Source organism: Embiotoca jacksoni, unplaced genomic scaffold (genome assembly GCF_022577435.1).
Source record: "Embiotoca jacksoni isolate LCO1_2020_lvr unplaced genomic scaffold, fEmbJac1.0.p SCAF_17, whole genome shotgun sequence".
Lineage (NCBI taxonomy): Eukaryota > Metazoa > Chordata > Actinopteri > Embiotocidae > Embiotoca > Embiotoca jacksoni.
The window spans coordinates 12,808,294-12,824,427 of NW_027185307.1; the positions used below are offsets into that span (position 1 = coordinate 12,808,294).

The following is a 16,134-nucleotide window of genomic DNA, read 5'->3' on the forward strand; positions in this document are numbered from 1 at the left end:
GTATTTCTAAACAGATAAATAGTTTGTCACGTTCGACTTTAAGAATGTAGTAGTTGTTTGTTTGTTGAGTGGCTGATGAATTCAGAGAGTAGAGATTTATTCAACTGAGTCAAACCACCATGGAAACCTTGTGTATTGTCTCAGTGATTATTCTGTGGGAGAATAGACGTGAGTCAGGATCGCACCAGTGATAACTGTAGAGCTTTGATAAATGATGATGGAGGAGACAATGAGGCATCGCTCAGCTTTTTCTGAATCACTTCCTGGTTTTATGAGCCACCAAATCCCTTTATTACCGTTTCCCTTTTCTTTTCTTTTTTTAAACCACCAGAAAGGAGGGAGGAATAATCAGACTGCTGCCTTCATTTAATATTTCTTTCTTCAACCCTCATGCTCTGGTTTACCAAAATAGAAACATCCGATTGGTTTGGCCTGATGACTGTAGCCTTTGTGAAACTGGATTTCCTGCATCTGGTATAAATCTCAATGCTCAGCGTCGGCTAGGAGGCTTCAGTATTTGTTTACTTTTTGATAATTTTTTTATGTCAGTTTATACCAGTGAAATGTGAACTCAGATTATTCTTGTATAACTTTTGAAATGATTGTGTTGGAAATTCAAAAGAGAGGGGTGTGTGTGTGTGTGTGTGTGTGTGTGTGTGTGCGTGTGCGTGCGTGTGCGCGTGGTGCGTGTGATGAAGGCCACATCAATTACCTCAGCCCTGATGTGCCATGTCAGTGTCAGACAGAAACCTTTTACCCTCCTAACAAGGCTGTTCTGCTTGATGTTTCACTTTCTGTCACTCTCACACACACCAGCACAAAACACGCACACAACAACACACAGCAGTTGCATTATTATTATCTTCACCATCAGAAACTACTTTGGCTCCACATAGTAGATCAGAAAGTACACATCTGGTCTCGGGGGCTTATTATCAGATCGGCTAAGAAGCATTTTGAATGTGCCGAGAGCTTCACTTAAGACGAGGGGAGCTTTTGCTATCTTTACCCCAAAGGTCTGGAATAGTTCTCGTCTGACTAACAGCGTATCCAGCTCACCTGAAACAAAACTACTTCGAACACCACTTTGTAACTTTTGTTTTGAAAGGTGCGATATAAATAATGAATTGCCTAGTTATTATGCTGGTATTGGGACATAAGCGGTGACTTGAACGTAAAATGTACGAAATTGTCTTCTGTTCCCAAAAGGATTTTTTTTTTACATTAAAGGTGATTAGGACTATAATAAATGTAAATGTTGTATATATCAAGCTACAGTGTGGGATTTTTACATGTACATGAATGTCCATTACATTCAAGCCCTTGCCAAAGAGTTCACACAATGACGATTAAGCCACAAGATATAACGTGTTTTTTTTTAATTACTCTTACTGGCAAAAAGTACCACCAACATGTCCAATATATGTTTCACTTTAAAAAAAATTTAAGTTATTTTTGTTAAGATTTGAGAAAGATTTGTTTGAAGTTTTTCTTACCATTAAGATTTGATCTATTTGTTGGACCAAAGTTATTTCACCTCATCGCGACAGTCTTGGTGCACCTCGAGTAATAAAGCATCAGATGTTCGTAGCCCCTTTGGATAGAAATGTCCACATTTTCTGGCCCTTGCAGAAGATATAGCGGTACTCTGTTGTTGTGCCACATAAATCCTACTTTGTCTGCTTGCCAGAGATGGAAAACATTGCAGCATATAAAGTAGCTGAAAGTATGATTTTTGAGATTCAGTTTTTCTGTCCTGCTGCTGCAGAAAAACAGATCAGACAAGCCGAGGCGCTCCACGCAGAGGCACTTTGATTTAGTCGCCCAGGCATTTCTTTGAAGGCCGTTGAAGGTTTGAACTCTGTGATGCAGACATACAGCGTGATGTGGTCTCTCTGAGCATCACATTTTCCTTGTGCTGTAACTCAGCTTGAAGGGCAGATCATTTCACTTATAAGTACTTGATTTTAGTTAAAAAAAATTTAAAAAAAATATCAAATATTTGTATTACTGAATGTATTGTGTGACTAAGATGTTAATGTTCAACAAACTGAATGATGTGTTCTCGCAGTTTGAAACAGATGGCTAGAAAAAATCAAATCAGAGCTGAAGATACACAGACAGCGTACTGTGTTTTAATCCCATCACAAGATTATCGGCTCCTTCCCGATAAAAAAAAAAAAAAAACTCTTTTCCTTTTCCTCCGAGCTTCACATCATTACCAGAATGGTCTATTTCACTTGTTTTTTTGGGTGAATTTTGAATACATTTCAATATTTTAAATGTGAGCAGAATCTTTTCCGCTGATTCCACACAAATTGCTGAATACGATTTTTCCCAACAAAGCTCTACTCTGAACTTTTCTCTCTTCTCTCCCTGCCTCAGGTCCCATGAGCTGCGATCGAAGGTCCTGTCCCTCCAGCTGCTGCTGTCCATCCTGCAGAACGCCGGGCCCATCTTCAAGACCAACGAGATGTTCATAAACGCCATCAAGCAGTACCTGTGTGTGGCCCTGTCCAAGAACGGCGTCTCCTCCGTGCCTGAGGTCTTCGAACTCTCACTGTCCATTTTCCTCACTCTGCTCTCCCACTTCAAGACGCACCTCAAGATGCAAATCGAGGTAATTTAATAAAAACATGTATTTATTTTTTTCTTTAGTACCTACGAGTGTTTAATAAACGGTTTTAAGGAAGAACATAGACTACGGAGTCCAAAAAAAAAATCACACATCAGATATGCTAGGACTCTATAGCTTAAGTAGGAATTTCTTCAAGAACAACATCACATTTTTTCAGGGTGTTTCAGGCTTTGTCTTGTCTTTTCATTTGTATTCCCGCCTTTATTTTTTTCCAATATGTAGGGAAAACCTGATGAACTAGTTGGCTAAGTACAGTAGCTATATTTATACTCTATATCCACCCACCGCTTCTTGATGGAAAGAGTAACAGAGGAAACACTTTCACACCTTCTCTGGGAGCTGACAGTGTCAGAAAAACACAGCAGATTAATGACTAGTAGTGAAAAGATTGAAGGAAAGTGAGGACAAATATATTAAGATTATATCAGAGATTTATCTTCCACAGTTGTACAACATCTATCTTCTTTCTTTTTTCTTTGGCAGTGCCACATACAATATATTCTGACACTGACAGTCTGACACCATTTCTCACTGCAGCAGGACGTAGCTGACACAAATGATATCTCAAAGTGTGGTAACTAATTCCCTCCTCAGCTGAGTCACACTATTATATGCTTTCTGTTGCCTACAGTTTATTGTTCTGTCGTTGGTTCAAAGTTTCTAACACGCGACCTCCATCTGCTATCTTTGTTGTCTACTCTTTCTTTTTTTTTGTGGTTATGCAGCCATTGATGGTGTTTATGCTTCTCCCCTTGTATGGCTGCTGTTGACACTGTCACATAAACTCTCTCCACAGGTGTTCTTCAAAGAGATTTTCCTGTATATTCTTGAGACGTCCACAAGCTCCTATGACCACAAGTGGATGGTCATACAAACCCTCACTAGAATATGTGCAGGTTTGTGTCTCTTGTTTTTATTTCTTTAAAGTACATTACTGCTTTTTAACATGGATTCTCTTTTTGTAATTAATCAAATATTTGGACTTTGATCGTTAGACTGATATTTTTTCAAATACTTGACAGCTAAATGTCTTTAATCATATCGTAATTGTTCAAAGTTCCCTTTAATGGTTATAATTAACCTTTGATGAAGTATGTAATTGTTCAGATGCATGACTGATTCCAGAAAAGCAGTTTACACAATCTGACAAACACTGACGATCTCCATCTGTGTCCCATCTGTCTCTTTCAGATGCCCAGGGTGTGGTGGACATCTACGTGAACTATGATTGTGACTTGAATGCTGCTAACATATTTGAACGGTTGGTCAACGACCTCTCAAAAATCGCTCAGGGTCGCGGGGGCCATGAGCTCGGCACAACACCCCTACAGGTCTTCTTTTTTTTTTTCCTCTCTTCCTCCTCAGTTATTTAATTTCCTGTAAGCTTACTAATAATACAGACATTATTCCTATTATTTTATACCATTAAAGAATTTCTTGGGCATTGGGATAAACATTTTCATGTCCTTTTCTAGGAGCTGACCTTGAGAAAAAAAGGCCTTGAATGTCTAGTGTCCATCCTGAAATGTATGGTGGAATGGAGTAAAGACCAATACGTCAACCCCAATTCCCAGACCAGCCTTGGTGAGACACTGACGCACTGAACACCGATGTAATTTATCAAAACTATCTGGCAGTCGTCGTACCTGATCTGAATACAAGACAGGAGGAAATTGCCTTTCTCTTCATTCTAATTCCACACACTGATCAAATTATGAGTCTGGAGGCACATCAGTGCAAGAAATTATGTTTGTCTTTTAATTCGGGTCAGTACAAGAGAGACTAACTACACATAGAATAATCTGCTACTGTTGAGCTGCCAGTCCTATCAATCTTGTTAAATTAAACTTAAGGTGAAAGTGCAGTGATTCCTGGAGATAAATTGTTGGATTGCAGAAAGTGATGCATATATCCCGTATATTTCCATATTACAATATAAAGGCACGATGCTCTAGTGTAACTGGCCTTTACAGCAGAGGTTTAAATGTGCGAATAAAGATGATACACACTGGAATTGTGTGGTTGCCTGTAGTTTTACGCTTTGTAGGCTTTGCCCATAAAAATCCTGATTGTGGCTTTTCCTCAGTAGTCTGTGGATGATTGAACGCGTACTGTGGGAAGATTGTGTGAGACAGTCAAGCTTACAGGCAGTCTTTCCTGTGATCCGTCTTTTTTTGGCGTCAGTTCATCGTTGAGGTTAACTGGGGTTTGTGATAAAGCTTATATCCATCAGCAAGGTTGCAATCAGCTGTAGGACTGACAGCTGGCATTCATCAGGGAAGCTACTGCTCCAAGAGGGAAAACGAGCATTCATCAGCTCAGAGGGAGGCAGGGGGATAATGCCCAGAGGTCACCGCAGGCAAGCTAATCCACGAGGTTTAGTCCTAAAAAGAGCAATACCTTAGGCCGAACCGCGATAAAAAAAAAAAAAAAAAACACCCATCTACGACACGCAGAGCACATGCTGTGTATGAGACTGGCCCCTGGGTTTTCTGCACCAGTGGATTTTTGTTGTTTGCCAAAGGACTCAAACTACAGAGAAGTGCAACTTTGTGAAAGGACTGGAAAGATATCCCACAAACCCCTGGAACTATCCACAGGCTACCCTCAGGCAAAGCTGTCAAGACTGAACCAGCAGAGGCAGCTGTGTTCACTCACAGGGATGTTATTTTGCCAAAATTAATAACAACTCATTAGTAATCTTTTTTTTTTTTTTTTTTTTCAAATGTTAAATTTGGCCGGCAGGCTGCCAGGGATGTCAGACAAAGACTATTTTCTGCCTCATGCAATGGATGTGCAACCTGATTTGTAGTTACAAAACATTGAATTGTGCGGTGCGTTCCAGTAGTACAGTACAATACATCACATCCACTCTCTCAACTGCCCCTTGTTGTGTTGTTTTCTCCCCTTTCTGGATAACTTCAAAGCAAGAGCAGGTAACAGTAGAGCAGAATGGAGTGTTTGCTGGAACGTGGTGTTGTGATGAAAATCGCTTGTTTTAAGCCTGTTGTGTCTGTAGGCAGTTTTGTACTAGTATTGCATTATATAACGTGTGTTCGTAGGGTTTTGTGTTACCCACTTGCACCCATAGACTGCAACTAAAACTTCAACTAATGGTAGAAAATTATTTTGTGAACTTAACGGGTAAAAATGATGCTCGTAAATCTTATGAAAATGTCTCGTCCTTTCCTGTCCTCTGTCTGTATCCCTTTACCTTTCTCCACTCTGCTATTTAAGACTAAGAATGGGAAGCAGACTATCAGCTCACGTTACTGTGACACTGTCCTGAATGTTTTAAAGAGTTTCCGATGCGTAACCAGACGCCTCGCTCCAGCCCGGGGTTACGGGGTGGGCTCACTCCAGCAACAGCAGCAGAGCCCTGAGCTCTCAGCAGGCTTAAAGAAACCACCTCTCAGCCTCTACGTTCTGCCTGCTTCCCCCTTTGACTGCCTGGAGCTTTTTAGATAGCCCACCTTGTATAATCTCCCCTCCTCCTGCAGCACTGCCTTGCACCTGCTCTGTGTCTGTGTGTTTCTGGAATTCATTAGGCTTTGAGTAACGCCCATATTCATTCCCTCCCTGCCAACAACAAGCCTTAAGAAGGCCTCAGGGTAATGTTGTTCTGTGTTGCAGTTTCCTCTTTCAATTACTGAAGTTTCCATCCCCTCATATTTCAAGCCTGCAGGCTGATTGTGTGCCAGTGCCAGTTTTTCAATTTAAGGCCTCACCTTTATGATGCTTTCAGGGGGTTTCTTCTTACAGTAACAACAGAATAGTAGGTTGATTTTCACTCATCTGTCATCTCTTCTGGGTTGTCTTATCATTTGTTTTGTTTTTTCTGTTTTTTTTTTTACTCCTCAGGCCAAGAGAAACCATCGGAGCTGGAGAGCACAGACACCAAGGCTCCGGAGACTATTAACCGCTATGGCAGCATTAACTCGCTGGACTCCACAGCCTCGTCTGGCATCGGAAGCTACAGCACGCAGATGTCAGGCACTGACAACCCTGAGCAGTTTGAAGTCCTCAAACAGCAAAAGGAGATCATCGAGCAGGGCATTGACCTGTATGTTTGTCCACATAAATGAATCATTCCTCCCTGCTGATACTGTGTCATGGCATTAGCTACATACGTTTCATGTGTCTGGATTTTGCACAGGTTCAACAAGAAACCAAAGAGAGGAATCCAGTACCTTCAAGAGCAGGGCATGCTCGGCACAACCCCGGAGGATCTTGCTCAGTTCTTGCACCAGGAGGAGAGACTTGATTCGGTAAAAAGTCTGTTTTTATTCGGTTTCTTGGCTAAACTCAAGTGTAGACCAGCAGACTTTGAAAACCACAGAGCGCTTGCACGGCTCACACCAAAACACATATTTTATTCCAGACTGTTGGCACGACGAGGCACAAACTATACAACTGATTATTCCAACACTGGATCAAATGAATGCAGCGCTCAGTAAAAACACACAAAAAAGGGCCCTGTGTGGCTGATAGGGTGTAGCTTTAGGTGCAGCTGTTACGCAATATATTCTACTCCTAAACATGTGTTGTATGTATTAAAGGGAGAAGATGGTATACAAATACACAACTGGGATTTACACAAGCCATAATTAATCTGATTGTATCAGAAGGCAGAGTATGTTGTGTTGTAATTAACTTGACGTTCACATTTTTAGATAACTTTAACTTTAATACTTTCTTGATCTGAGTTTTTTTTTTCTAAGAAGCAATTTGTGGGAGATGTCTTGTAATCTGCAGTTTCCCTATAATGTACAAGGCAGGTCATTCATCTCTGTCACATTTATTGGTTTTGTTTGGGAGTCTTTCAAAAGAAAATTAGCATCTGACTATTAACATAGTAGCAAAATGCCTGGAAGATAAACAAATAGCCAGTCCAGTTCCTTGTACATTAGTCGGCCAAACCACACAAAGGCCACACAATAATGTAAAATCTGTCTTGCAGTGTTAAACAGCCACTCCAACCCAGAGTCCTATATATGCAGCGTGAGTGTTAACTTTAATGTGGGGCACACTCTACTTTGATTGGACGGCCTCAAGAGTGTGTACGCACAGTGGTAATCAGCATTTAAGAGCTTTCATAACAATTTGGTTAGAAACGAGGGCCCTCAGCTACAGCAGCACCACAGCAGACAAGTGTAACGTCTTTTTATCCGTTCCACACTGACTGGATGGTTCTGTCAGTGTGGATCCTGTCACTGGAACAATAAATTGGTAGTAACAGTTGAAATTGACTTTTTTTTTCCTTCTATGATAAGAGAAATGTTAGTTGAAGAACAATCATAGTGTTGATCTCCAAGCAGAAACGGCACAGGAGCTTTGATTGTCCTGTTCTCATTCGTGTTACACTGCAGTATGTTCAGTCTGACCTCTGTCTTCTGCTCTCTTAGACTCAAGTGGGAGAGTTCCTCGGGGATAATGACCGCTTCAATAAAGAGGTGATGTACGCCTACGTGGATCAAATGGACTTCCAGGGCAAAGACTTTGTTTCTGCGTTAAGAATGTTCCTGGAGGGCTTTCGGCTCCCCGGAGAGGCCCAGAAGATCGACCGGCTCATGGAGAAATTTGCTGCAAGATATCTCGAATGCAATCAGGGGTGAGATCTCTGGCTGAATATCCTGACTAGGGAAATAGCTGGATTTGATTCTGTGTAGTTACCATATCACATGCGGTTAGAATGAACTGTTTTTTCTCTCTCTCTCTCTCTCTCTCTCTCCGCCTTCCTCTTCCTTTCAATTATTGCAGGCAAACCCTCTTTGCCAGTGCTGACACTGCATACGTCCTTGCCTACTCAATCATTATGTTGACAACAGACCTTCATAGTCCACAGGTAAGCAATCCACCTCTGTGAGGCGGCAGCCTTTGGGGATGAGTTTGGACAGCAGTCATTCCTTTAGATATCTGTGCAACATAAATCAGAGGGCTTGTGTAAGCAGCTTTTTGACCTGTATCCTTGTCGCTATCTCCAAAGGTGAAAAATAAAATGACAAAGGAGCAATATATCAAGATGAACCGCGGCATCAATGACAGCAAAGACCTACCAGAGGAATATCTCTCCGCCATCTACGACGAGATTGCGGGGAAGAAGATTGCCATGAAGGAGACAAAAGAGCTCACCCTGAAGTCCAACAAACAAAGTGGGTCTCCCTCCTATGGGATGTCTTAATTATATTATAAATGCTAAGAATAAGAACACCCAGATCGAATTATCTATTTTCTTTGTTGCTGTAATCTTTTTTGAAGAGACTTTGTGCTATTTGGCATAAAATGCTTCAATGGAAAACACTTAAATGACCTGCTTATAATTATAATTATTGAAAATCGGTGTTTCCTTACCGAGTTTGTTTGGTGGTTGTAAAACAAAAATCTCTTTATGCAAGCTGCTGTGTCTGTGTGTGACTGTCTGGCGTTGATTCTTCGCTCAGGTGTAGCCAGCGAGAAGCAGAGACGTCTGCTGTACAACTTGGAGATGGAGCAGATGGCCAAGACGGCCAAAGCTCTGATGGAGGCCGTCAGCCACGTCCAGGCTCCTTTCACCAGCGCCACACATCTGGAGCACGTCAGGCCCATGTTCAAGGTAAACCGAAGCAGACACACACACACACACACACACACACACACACACACACACACACACACAGACACAAACCGCACATACACAGCTGCACACAATAACTGGACACCTCATCTTTGTCGTTGATGTCCCACAGCTGGCATGGACGCCCTTCCTGGCTGCTTTCAGCGTTGGTCTTCAGGACTGCGACGACACCGAAGTGGCCTCACTGTGTCTGGAAGGAATCCGTTGTGCCATCAGGATAGCGTGCATCTTCTCCATACAGGTACTGCAGTATGAGCTGCAGGATCAGTGTCTCCCTGTGTCTCTTGCCTGGCTGGTACTCTGACCCCAGTGTCTTGTTGCTTTGTGTCTGTAACAGTTGGAGAGGGATGCGTATGTGCAGGCCCTGGCGAGGTTCACCCTGCTGACAGCCAGCTCTGGCATTGCAGAAATGAAGCAGAAGAACATCGACACCATCAAGACCCTCATCACTGTGGCCCACACCGATGGCAACTACCTGGGCAACTCCTGGCTCGAGGTTTGCTCCTTTCCTCCTCACAGTCTGTTATTCGTGCCTCATCTTTTGTCTTTCATTTATCATCATCATCTTTCTTTCCTAATTCAAGCAGTGAGCCACAACAGACCTCAGATTCCAATGGGATGTGTACATATCTATATATGGATATTTAGAACCAAGTTACTTACTTTATTTACTTTACTTTTTGCAGCCACCAGTGGGTCTTCGCCTGTCAGACTAGTGCAACAGCGCAATCTTAAAAATGTTGGCCTGTGGTGCCGTTGCCTTTTCTCTGATATTGCCCTTTTTTTCTCCTAATATCTCCTGCAGTCTCTCGTCCTCCACACCCTAAATAACCCGCTGTTGTACCTTTTCTCCAGATCATGAAGTGCATCAGTCAGTTGGAGCTGGCTCAGCTGATTGGTACGGGGGTGAAGGCACGCTACATCTCAGGGACAGTACGGAGCAGAGATGGCTTTATTACGAGTACGAAGGACCAGAGCAACGACGAGTACCTGGGTCTAGGTGAGCAGCAGCATTTGAATGCGTCACGCACAGAGAGTCCAATGTCACAGCCTCGTCCTCTTATCACGTTTTTTTTTTTTTTTTTTTTTTCAGTCGACTTATGCTGTTAGTACATCAGTTCTCAACTGTAACACAAGCTCATAAACAAGTTGTGTTTCTGAATCCTCTGTGCTTTGCTCTGCAGTTGGAGGGACGGTGGACCGTAAGCAGATCGCCAGCATTCAGGAGTCCATAGGAGAGACCAGCTCTCAGAGTGTGGTGGTGGCTGTGGACAGGTACTGTGGTCACCCATAACTGAACTTGCTGCTGTTAAACCCCCATGTTTGTTTATTCATAACAGTGTGTGCAGTTAGTGCCGGCAGTCTGATTCACACCCTCTTATGTATCTCTTATATTTTGGGCTGCAAATATCATGTTTCTCTTCAATAACCGTTGTCGTGCTTTTCTGTTTTAGGATATTCACAGGTTCCACCCGACTGGATGGTAATGCAATAGGTGAGTCCAGTTACATACTGTGTTATTCTTATTGCTCCAAGGACAGGTGCATTCAAGCTATTTTTGATTGTCGTGAGTCACACTGCCTGTACAAAACACCTTTCTTCGCTCATTGCCAACGTCCCTCCATTTCTTAGTTGATTTTGTGCGCTGGCTGTGTGCCGTGTCCATGGATGAGCTGGCCTCGCCCACACACCCACGTATGTTCAGTCTGCAAAAAATAGTGGAGATCTCCTACTACAACATGGGCCGCATCAGGCTGCAGTGGTCCAGGATCTGGGAGGTTATTGGGGACCATTTTAACAAGGTGGGTGACGATTTGATAAAAAAAAAAAAAAAAAAAAAAAGGAGCTAGTTTGATCTTTGTTTGATTGTTGGTGTTAAAAATGCCCCAAGGGCTTGTGGGTAAACATCCACTGTGGGGAAGTGAGCTGAAGAAGATTGTTTTCCTTCCACCTTCTCTTTCACTGTAGGATTTCAGTCACTTTTAAATACAAAAGCATTTCTCATCAAGACTCTGCTTCTCACTGAGGAGCTTCAAACTGGGTGTAGCATGTGTAAAAAAAAAAAAAAAAAAACTAAATCCTCGGCGTAGTTATTTATCGTGTTGCAATGTTTACTTTAAGAAATATTTTTACCTGCTGGAAGTAGAATTTTTTTCTTCAGTGCATCTAGAAGCTGGTTTTTCAGTTGTGCTGAAGGTCAAAAGTAATGTAATCTAAATAATAATAATGTTGTATCTCTGCAGGTTGGCTGCAATTCCAATGAAGATGTGGCAATTTTCGCCGTGGATTCTCTCAGGCAACTGTCGATGAAATTTTTGGAGAAGGGCGAACTGGCTAACTTCAGATTCCAGAAAGACTTTCTGAGGCCTTTCGAGCACATCATGAAAAAGAACAGGTAAAGTATCTGTGAGCGAGTGCTCGTGTACCTACGTTTATGTAAGTCTGTAGTGCCGAGTGGTACAAAGACAAGAAGTGTATTGTGGTCGTGAGTGGTTACTATTCCTGGACTGTTTCTCACAGGGCTGCAGACTGAATGAAGTCACAATCCCAACGTAACCACTGTAGCAGCTTTGTACCTCGCCTGCTCCTTTTTTTTTCCTTTTTCTTTTTCCTCCCTGTCTTTCTCTCTTTCTGTCTCCCTATAGCAGTGAGTGAGCATATTGTTTGGTTTTTCACTCTGACAAGCAGCAAGCCAACATTTCAGCTGACCCATTTCAGTCTCTTTTCATTACCCTTTCAGTGAATTCATGTAAAAGCCTCCTTCTCCTTGTTTGGTCAGAATCCGTCTCAAATGGAATTTAAGCACCAATCGTATACAAATGAGATTGATTCCTGTAAACGTTGCCGTTGTAACTGTCTGTGTGCAGCGTGTCAAAAACGCAAGCTGTTTTACTGCAGCACACTTTTCATTGATGTGAAATAGGAGTAGCAGTGTAAGTATAAATCCACCCACAGATTGAACAGGCTGAGAGCTTCAGCAGAGAGGAGATGGCAGGCAGCCACGTAAAGCCTGCAGCGCAGTGTGTCCATTAGACTCAGGCATGCTGCCTTCCCCTGTGTTTGTGTGAATGTAAGTGGAGGCAGAGCTTTTCTCTCATTCATAACTACTGAGCAATTAGGAATGCTCTTTACTATGGCAACAGTTGCTGTAAAAAAAAAAAATAAATAAAAAAACGGGCCAACACGAGCCAGTGCAGGAAAAATCTTTCTGCCTGAAAATGGGACCGTTATGAAGAGCTTTTAAAGCTAATCAACATCAAAGAGATAAGTTGACTCTTTTGCCTCCTACTTTCTCCCCTTCTTACCTTTTGTCCGTGCCTCTTCTTCATCTGCTGCCCTGCATTTGACTCCTTCTTTCCCCTTCTATCTACGCCTCTCCCTCTTTGTTTTCACCCTTTGTCCTTCTCCCTACTCACTCCTCTCTTTCCCTCCTCTTCAGGTCTCCCACCATCAGAGACATGGTCGTGCGCTGTATAGCCCAGATGGTTAACTCCCAGGCGGCGAACATCCGTTCAGGGTGGAAGAACATCTTCTCCGTCTTCCACCTGGCTGCCTCTGACCAGGACGAGAGCATCGTGGAGCTGGCCTTCCAGACCACCGGCCACATCGTCAGTAAGTCCAACATGCACACAACTTTCCTCACTCATTTTGTTAACCAGTTACATTCGCCTTGTGGTCGGCACATTGAATTTGATCTCACTGTCTTGCTCTTTCTGTTTTCCCTTCATCCATCTTTTCCTCTCTCCGCCCACCCTTCTGTTGCTCTTCCTTCATCTCCCTCCGTCCGTCTCTCCAGCGAATGTATTCGAAAAGCACTTTGCGGCCACAATCGACTCCTTCCAGGATGCCGTGAAGTGTCTGTCAGAGTTTGCCTGTAATGCCTCTTTCCCGGACACCAGCATGGAAGCCATCCGCCTCATCCGACACTGCGCCAAATATGTCTCCGAGAGGCCGCAGGTCAATATCAGGCCTCATTTTTTACTGAACGCTTTAACTCGTGCCACGTGTATTGTCATGAATAAAAACTCACCAACTTACCCGTGCATCAAGTCAGAAAGTCTGCTGAACGTTACAGGATAAATCAGTGTACAAGTCTATAGTGGTATTAGCTATCCTACATCTCTTCACATTGTCTGTTGTGTTGTGAAAAGATCCTTACAATCATGTTCTCATCCTCATAACTATGGAGTGTGCGCATCAGGGCCACGTACAGTATGTATGCGCATTTGTGTAATTCTCTCCTGAGGCAGAAATCGTACAGCGGTAAACACGGCTCTTGTTCTTCTGGCAGGCCTTCAAAGACTACACCAGTGATGACATGAATGTAGCGCCCGAGGACCGTGTGTGGGTGCGGGGGTGGTTCCCGATACTCTTTGAGCTCTCCTGCATCATCAACAGGTGTAAATTGGATGTCAGGACCAGGTAGGCGGTGTTCACCTTCAGCTGTTTCACAGCTCAGAGGGGTGGCAGTCATTAAAGGCATTAAAGTGTGGATTTAAAAAAAAATAAATTAAAAAAAAAAAGTTATTACTTCATATTTCGGTTGATTGACAAGACAGAAAAAATACAAGTGCTGGTTGGGTGGAGTCCAAAGTTTGCAAGTTAAAGCCAGCTATAGATGTATATGTTGTAAAAAAAATTTTTTTTTTTTTTTTAAAAACGACAACAGGTCAGATATGGCATCAAGAATGACAAGTGTGAACGTGTGTGATTCCCAGGGGGCTGACGGTGATGTTTGAAGTGATGAAGACCTATGGGCATACCTTTGAGAAACACTGGTGGCAAGACCTGTTCAGGATCGTCTTCAGGATCTTTGACAACATGAAGCTGCCGGAGCAACAGACTGAGGTATGTGACATCGACCCCTCAGCCGTTTCACCTGCTGCGTTTCAACAGCTCAACCAGACACTCTGAAATGTCAGAAGTATAATCTGTAATCTTCCAGTAGATACTGCAGTTGTTGTCATGTTGATGGAAATATTGTCACCGAGGTTGTGTTGCGCCCACAGAAAGCAGAGTGGATGACCACCACCTGCAACCATGCACTTTATGCCATCTGTGATGTCTTCACCCAATACTTTGAGTCGCTCAATGGCGTCCTGTTGGACGATATCCTGGCTCAACTCTACTGGTGTGTGCAGCAAGGTGAGTACGCAGCCCTTTCCTCTCTCTACGTTAAGTAGTATTTTCAGGCTCCCGGTGCTGAATTCACGTGCTTTGCGTGGGGGGAACAGAGTTGTCCAAGTAATGGCAGAAGTCAGGAGAGGAGATGGTGTTAATTCAAGCTAGTTTAGAAGGCCCAAAACAATAGGTCACTGGAAATACCTGGGCTTGGCTGTAGTGACAGAACTTCAACACTGGTCCATCAGTTTATTAAAGAAGTTCAAGCAAATCTTTATTAATGATTTTTAGTGCTTTGGGGCTGTTTACAGGAGAACAGCTCAGGAGACATCTCGGCAGACTTGACATATTGACACAGCTTACCTTTTTTTTTTTTTTTTTTTTTTTTTTTTTTTTTTTTTTTTTTTACACACTCTCCTCCCTTTTAATTTACACTTCCATTGTCTCAACCCCCTCCCCACCCTCCCTCCCCTCTCCACTACCCACCCTCTCCTCCTCATCCGTGCGTCTGCAGATAATGAGCAGCTTGCCCGTTCAGGCACCAACTGTCTAGAGAACGTGGTCATCCTGAATGGGGAGAAGTTCTCCCCAGAGACCTGGGACAAGACGTGTAACTGCATGCTAGACATCTTCAAGACCACAATCCCACATGCGTAAGCTGCTGCTCTGAATCCAAGACTGCATCCTCCTCAAAGTCAGAAACCATGATGATATATTTAAATACAAATAGGGACTCAGAAAGGCTTAAACTCTGCTGTGATATTCTGTCATATTAGTAGTTAAATTAAAGCGGCAGGAAAAATAAAAGATGCATTGTAGCGTTACAGTTCCCCTTGGATTTTGTATATCCAGCCACAATTGTTCACAATCCCTCATGTAATCTGATTCTTTGAAACACGAAGCAGACATTAATAAAGAAGTGGACATAATGTCTATCAAAGACTTTAACCAATGTAAACTTTGTTTAGCTTGATCAGTTGTCCATTTCGGATCATTTTCCAGCATGGAAGTTAGAAGCCAAATATCAATTTGTACAGTAATAATTGTGTTTTATTGAATGAATATTTCTCCTGTTTTTAAGGCTGTTAACATGGAGACCAGCAGGAGCAGAGGGAGAACTCTTGACAACACAAAGCCTGTCTGACAAACAGCTGGTGAGGAAATACAGTATTGTGTTTAAATGAATGAAGTAGATTTCCAGATTTGTTCAATTTTATTTTTATATCTTTTGCGTGAAAATGTTGCTGCTTTGAAACTAAATATTGGGTCTTTCATTTTAATTTCTGGTCACTAACTGATGTACTTTTTCTGCCCACTCTGCTCTTAGGACTCAATTTCCCAGAAGTCAGTGGATATTCAGTCCCGCTCTGACGACCAGCACTCCATCAGCAGTGCTGATAGGGTCGCTATGGAGAACCGTCGGCAGAGTCAGTATAGCTTCGCCTCAGGCATGTGTGAGGACGGCTCCAGGAGCAGGACCCCAACAAGTAAGTCTCTCACTTACCTCGTTGTTTGACCACCAATGTTTTTGTCTGTGTATTTTCTGATGGACATTTGCCTGTTTGCTCCACAGAGATCCAGGAGCACCGTTTATTCTCAGCGTTGCTGATAAAGTGTGTCGTGCAACTGGAGCTGATCCAGACTATCGATAACATTGTGTTTTTTCCTGCCACCAGTAAGAAGGAAGACGCCGAGAACTTTGCTGCTGCTCAGGTACAAAGAGCTGCGGTTTGGTGTTCAAACATTTGTTTTGTAAGATATA

At 42.8% G+C, this 16,134-nt stretch overlaps 1 protein-coding gene across 2 annotated transcripts in view; it reads left to right on the forward strand.

The window, feature by feature from the left end:
• arfgef1 (ADP-ribosylation factor guanine nucleotide-exchange factor 1 (brefeldin A-inhibited)) overlaps nucleotides 1-16,134 on the forward strand; it is a 48,887-nt gene that overhangs the window by 28,197 nt on the left and 4,556 nt on the right. For both annotated transcript variants that reach the window (XM_069151671.1, XM_069151672.1), the window contains 26 exons: nucleotides 2,386-2,620; nucleotides 3,435-3,534; nucleotides 3,830-3,969; nucleotides 4,114-4,222; nucleotides 6,500-6,701; nucleotides 6,795-6,906; nucleotides 8,044-8,249; nucleotides 8,399-8,483; nucleotides 8,625-8,790; nucleotides 9,079-9,230; nucleotides 9,364-9,492; nucleotides 9,589-9,747; nucleotides 10,107-10,251; nucleotides 10,436-10,526; nucleotides 10,706-10,746; nucleotides 10,884-11,053; nucleotides 11,495-11,646; nucleotides 12,691-12,863; nucleotides 13,048-13,208; nucleotides 13,543-13,673; nucleotides 13,970-14,099; nucleotides 14,261-14,396; nucleotides 14,887-15,025; nucleotides 15,454-15,526; nucleotides 15,700-15,859; nucleotides 15,946-16,085. In XM_069151671.1, the coding sequence (XP_069007772.1) occupies nucleotides 2,386-2,620; nucleotides 3,435-3,534; nucleotides 3,830-3,969; nucleotides 4,114-4,222; nucleotides 6,500-6,701; nucleotides 6,795-6,906; nucleotides 8,044-8,249; nucleotides 8,399-8,483; nucleotides 8,625-8,790; nucleotides 9,079-9,230; nucleotides 9,364-9,492; nucleotides 9,589-9,747; nucleotides 10,107-10,251; nucleotides 10,436-10,526; nucleotides 10,706-10,746; nucleotides 10,884-11,053; nucleotides 11,495-11,646; nucleotides 12,691-12,863; nucleotides 13,048-13,208; nucleotides 13,543-13,673; nucleotides 13,970-14,099; nucleotides 14,261-14,396; nucleotides 14,887-15,025; nucleotides 15,454-15,526; nucleotides 15,700-15,859; nucleotides 15,946-16,085 (3,637 nt within the window). The remainder of the gene's footprint in view (nucleotides 1-2,385; nucleotides 2,621-3,434; nucleotides 3,535-3,829; nucleotides 3,970-4,113; nucleotides 4,223-6,499; nucleotides 6,702-6,794; nucleotides 6,907-8,043; nucleotides 8,250-8,398; nucleotides 8,484-8,624; nucleotides 8,791-9,078; nucleotides 9,231-9,363; nucleotides 9,493-9,588; nucleotides 9,748-10,106; nucleotides 10,252-10,435; nucleotides 10,527-10,705; nucleotides 10,747-10,883; nucleotides 11,054-11,494; nucleotides 11,647-12,690; nucleotides 12,864-13,047; nucleotides 13,209-13,542; nucleotides 13,674-13,969; nucleotides 14,100-14,260; nucleotides 14,397-14,886; nucleotides 15,026-15,453; nucleotides 15,527-15,699; nucleotides 15,860-15,945; nucleotides 16,086-16,134) is intronic.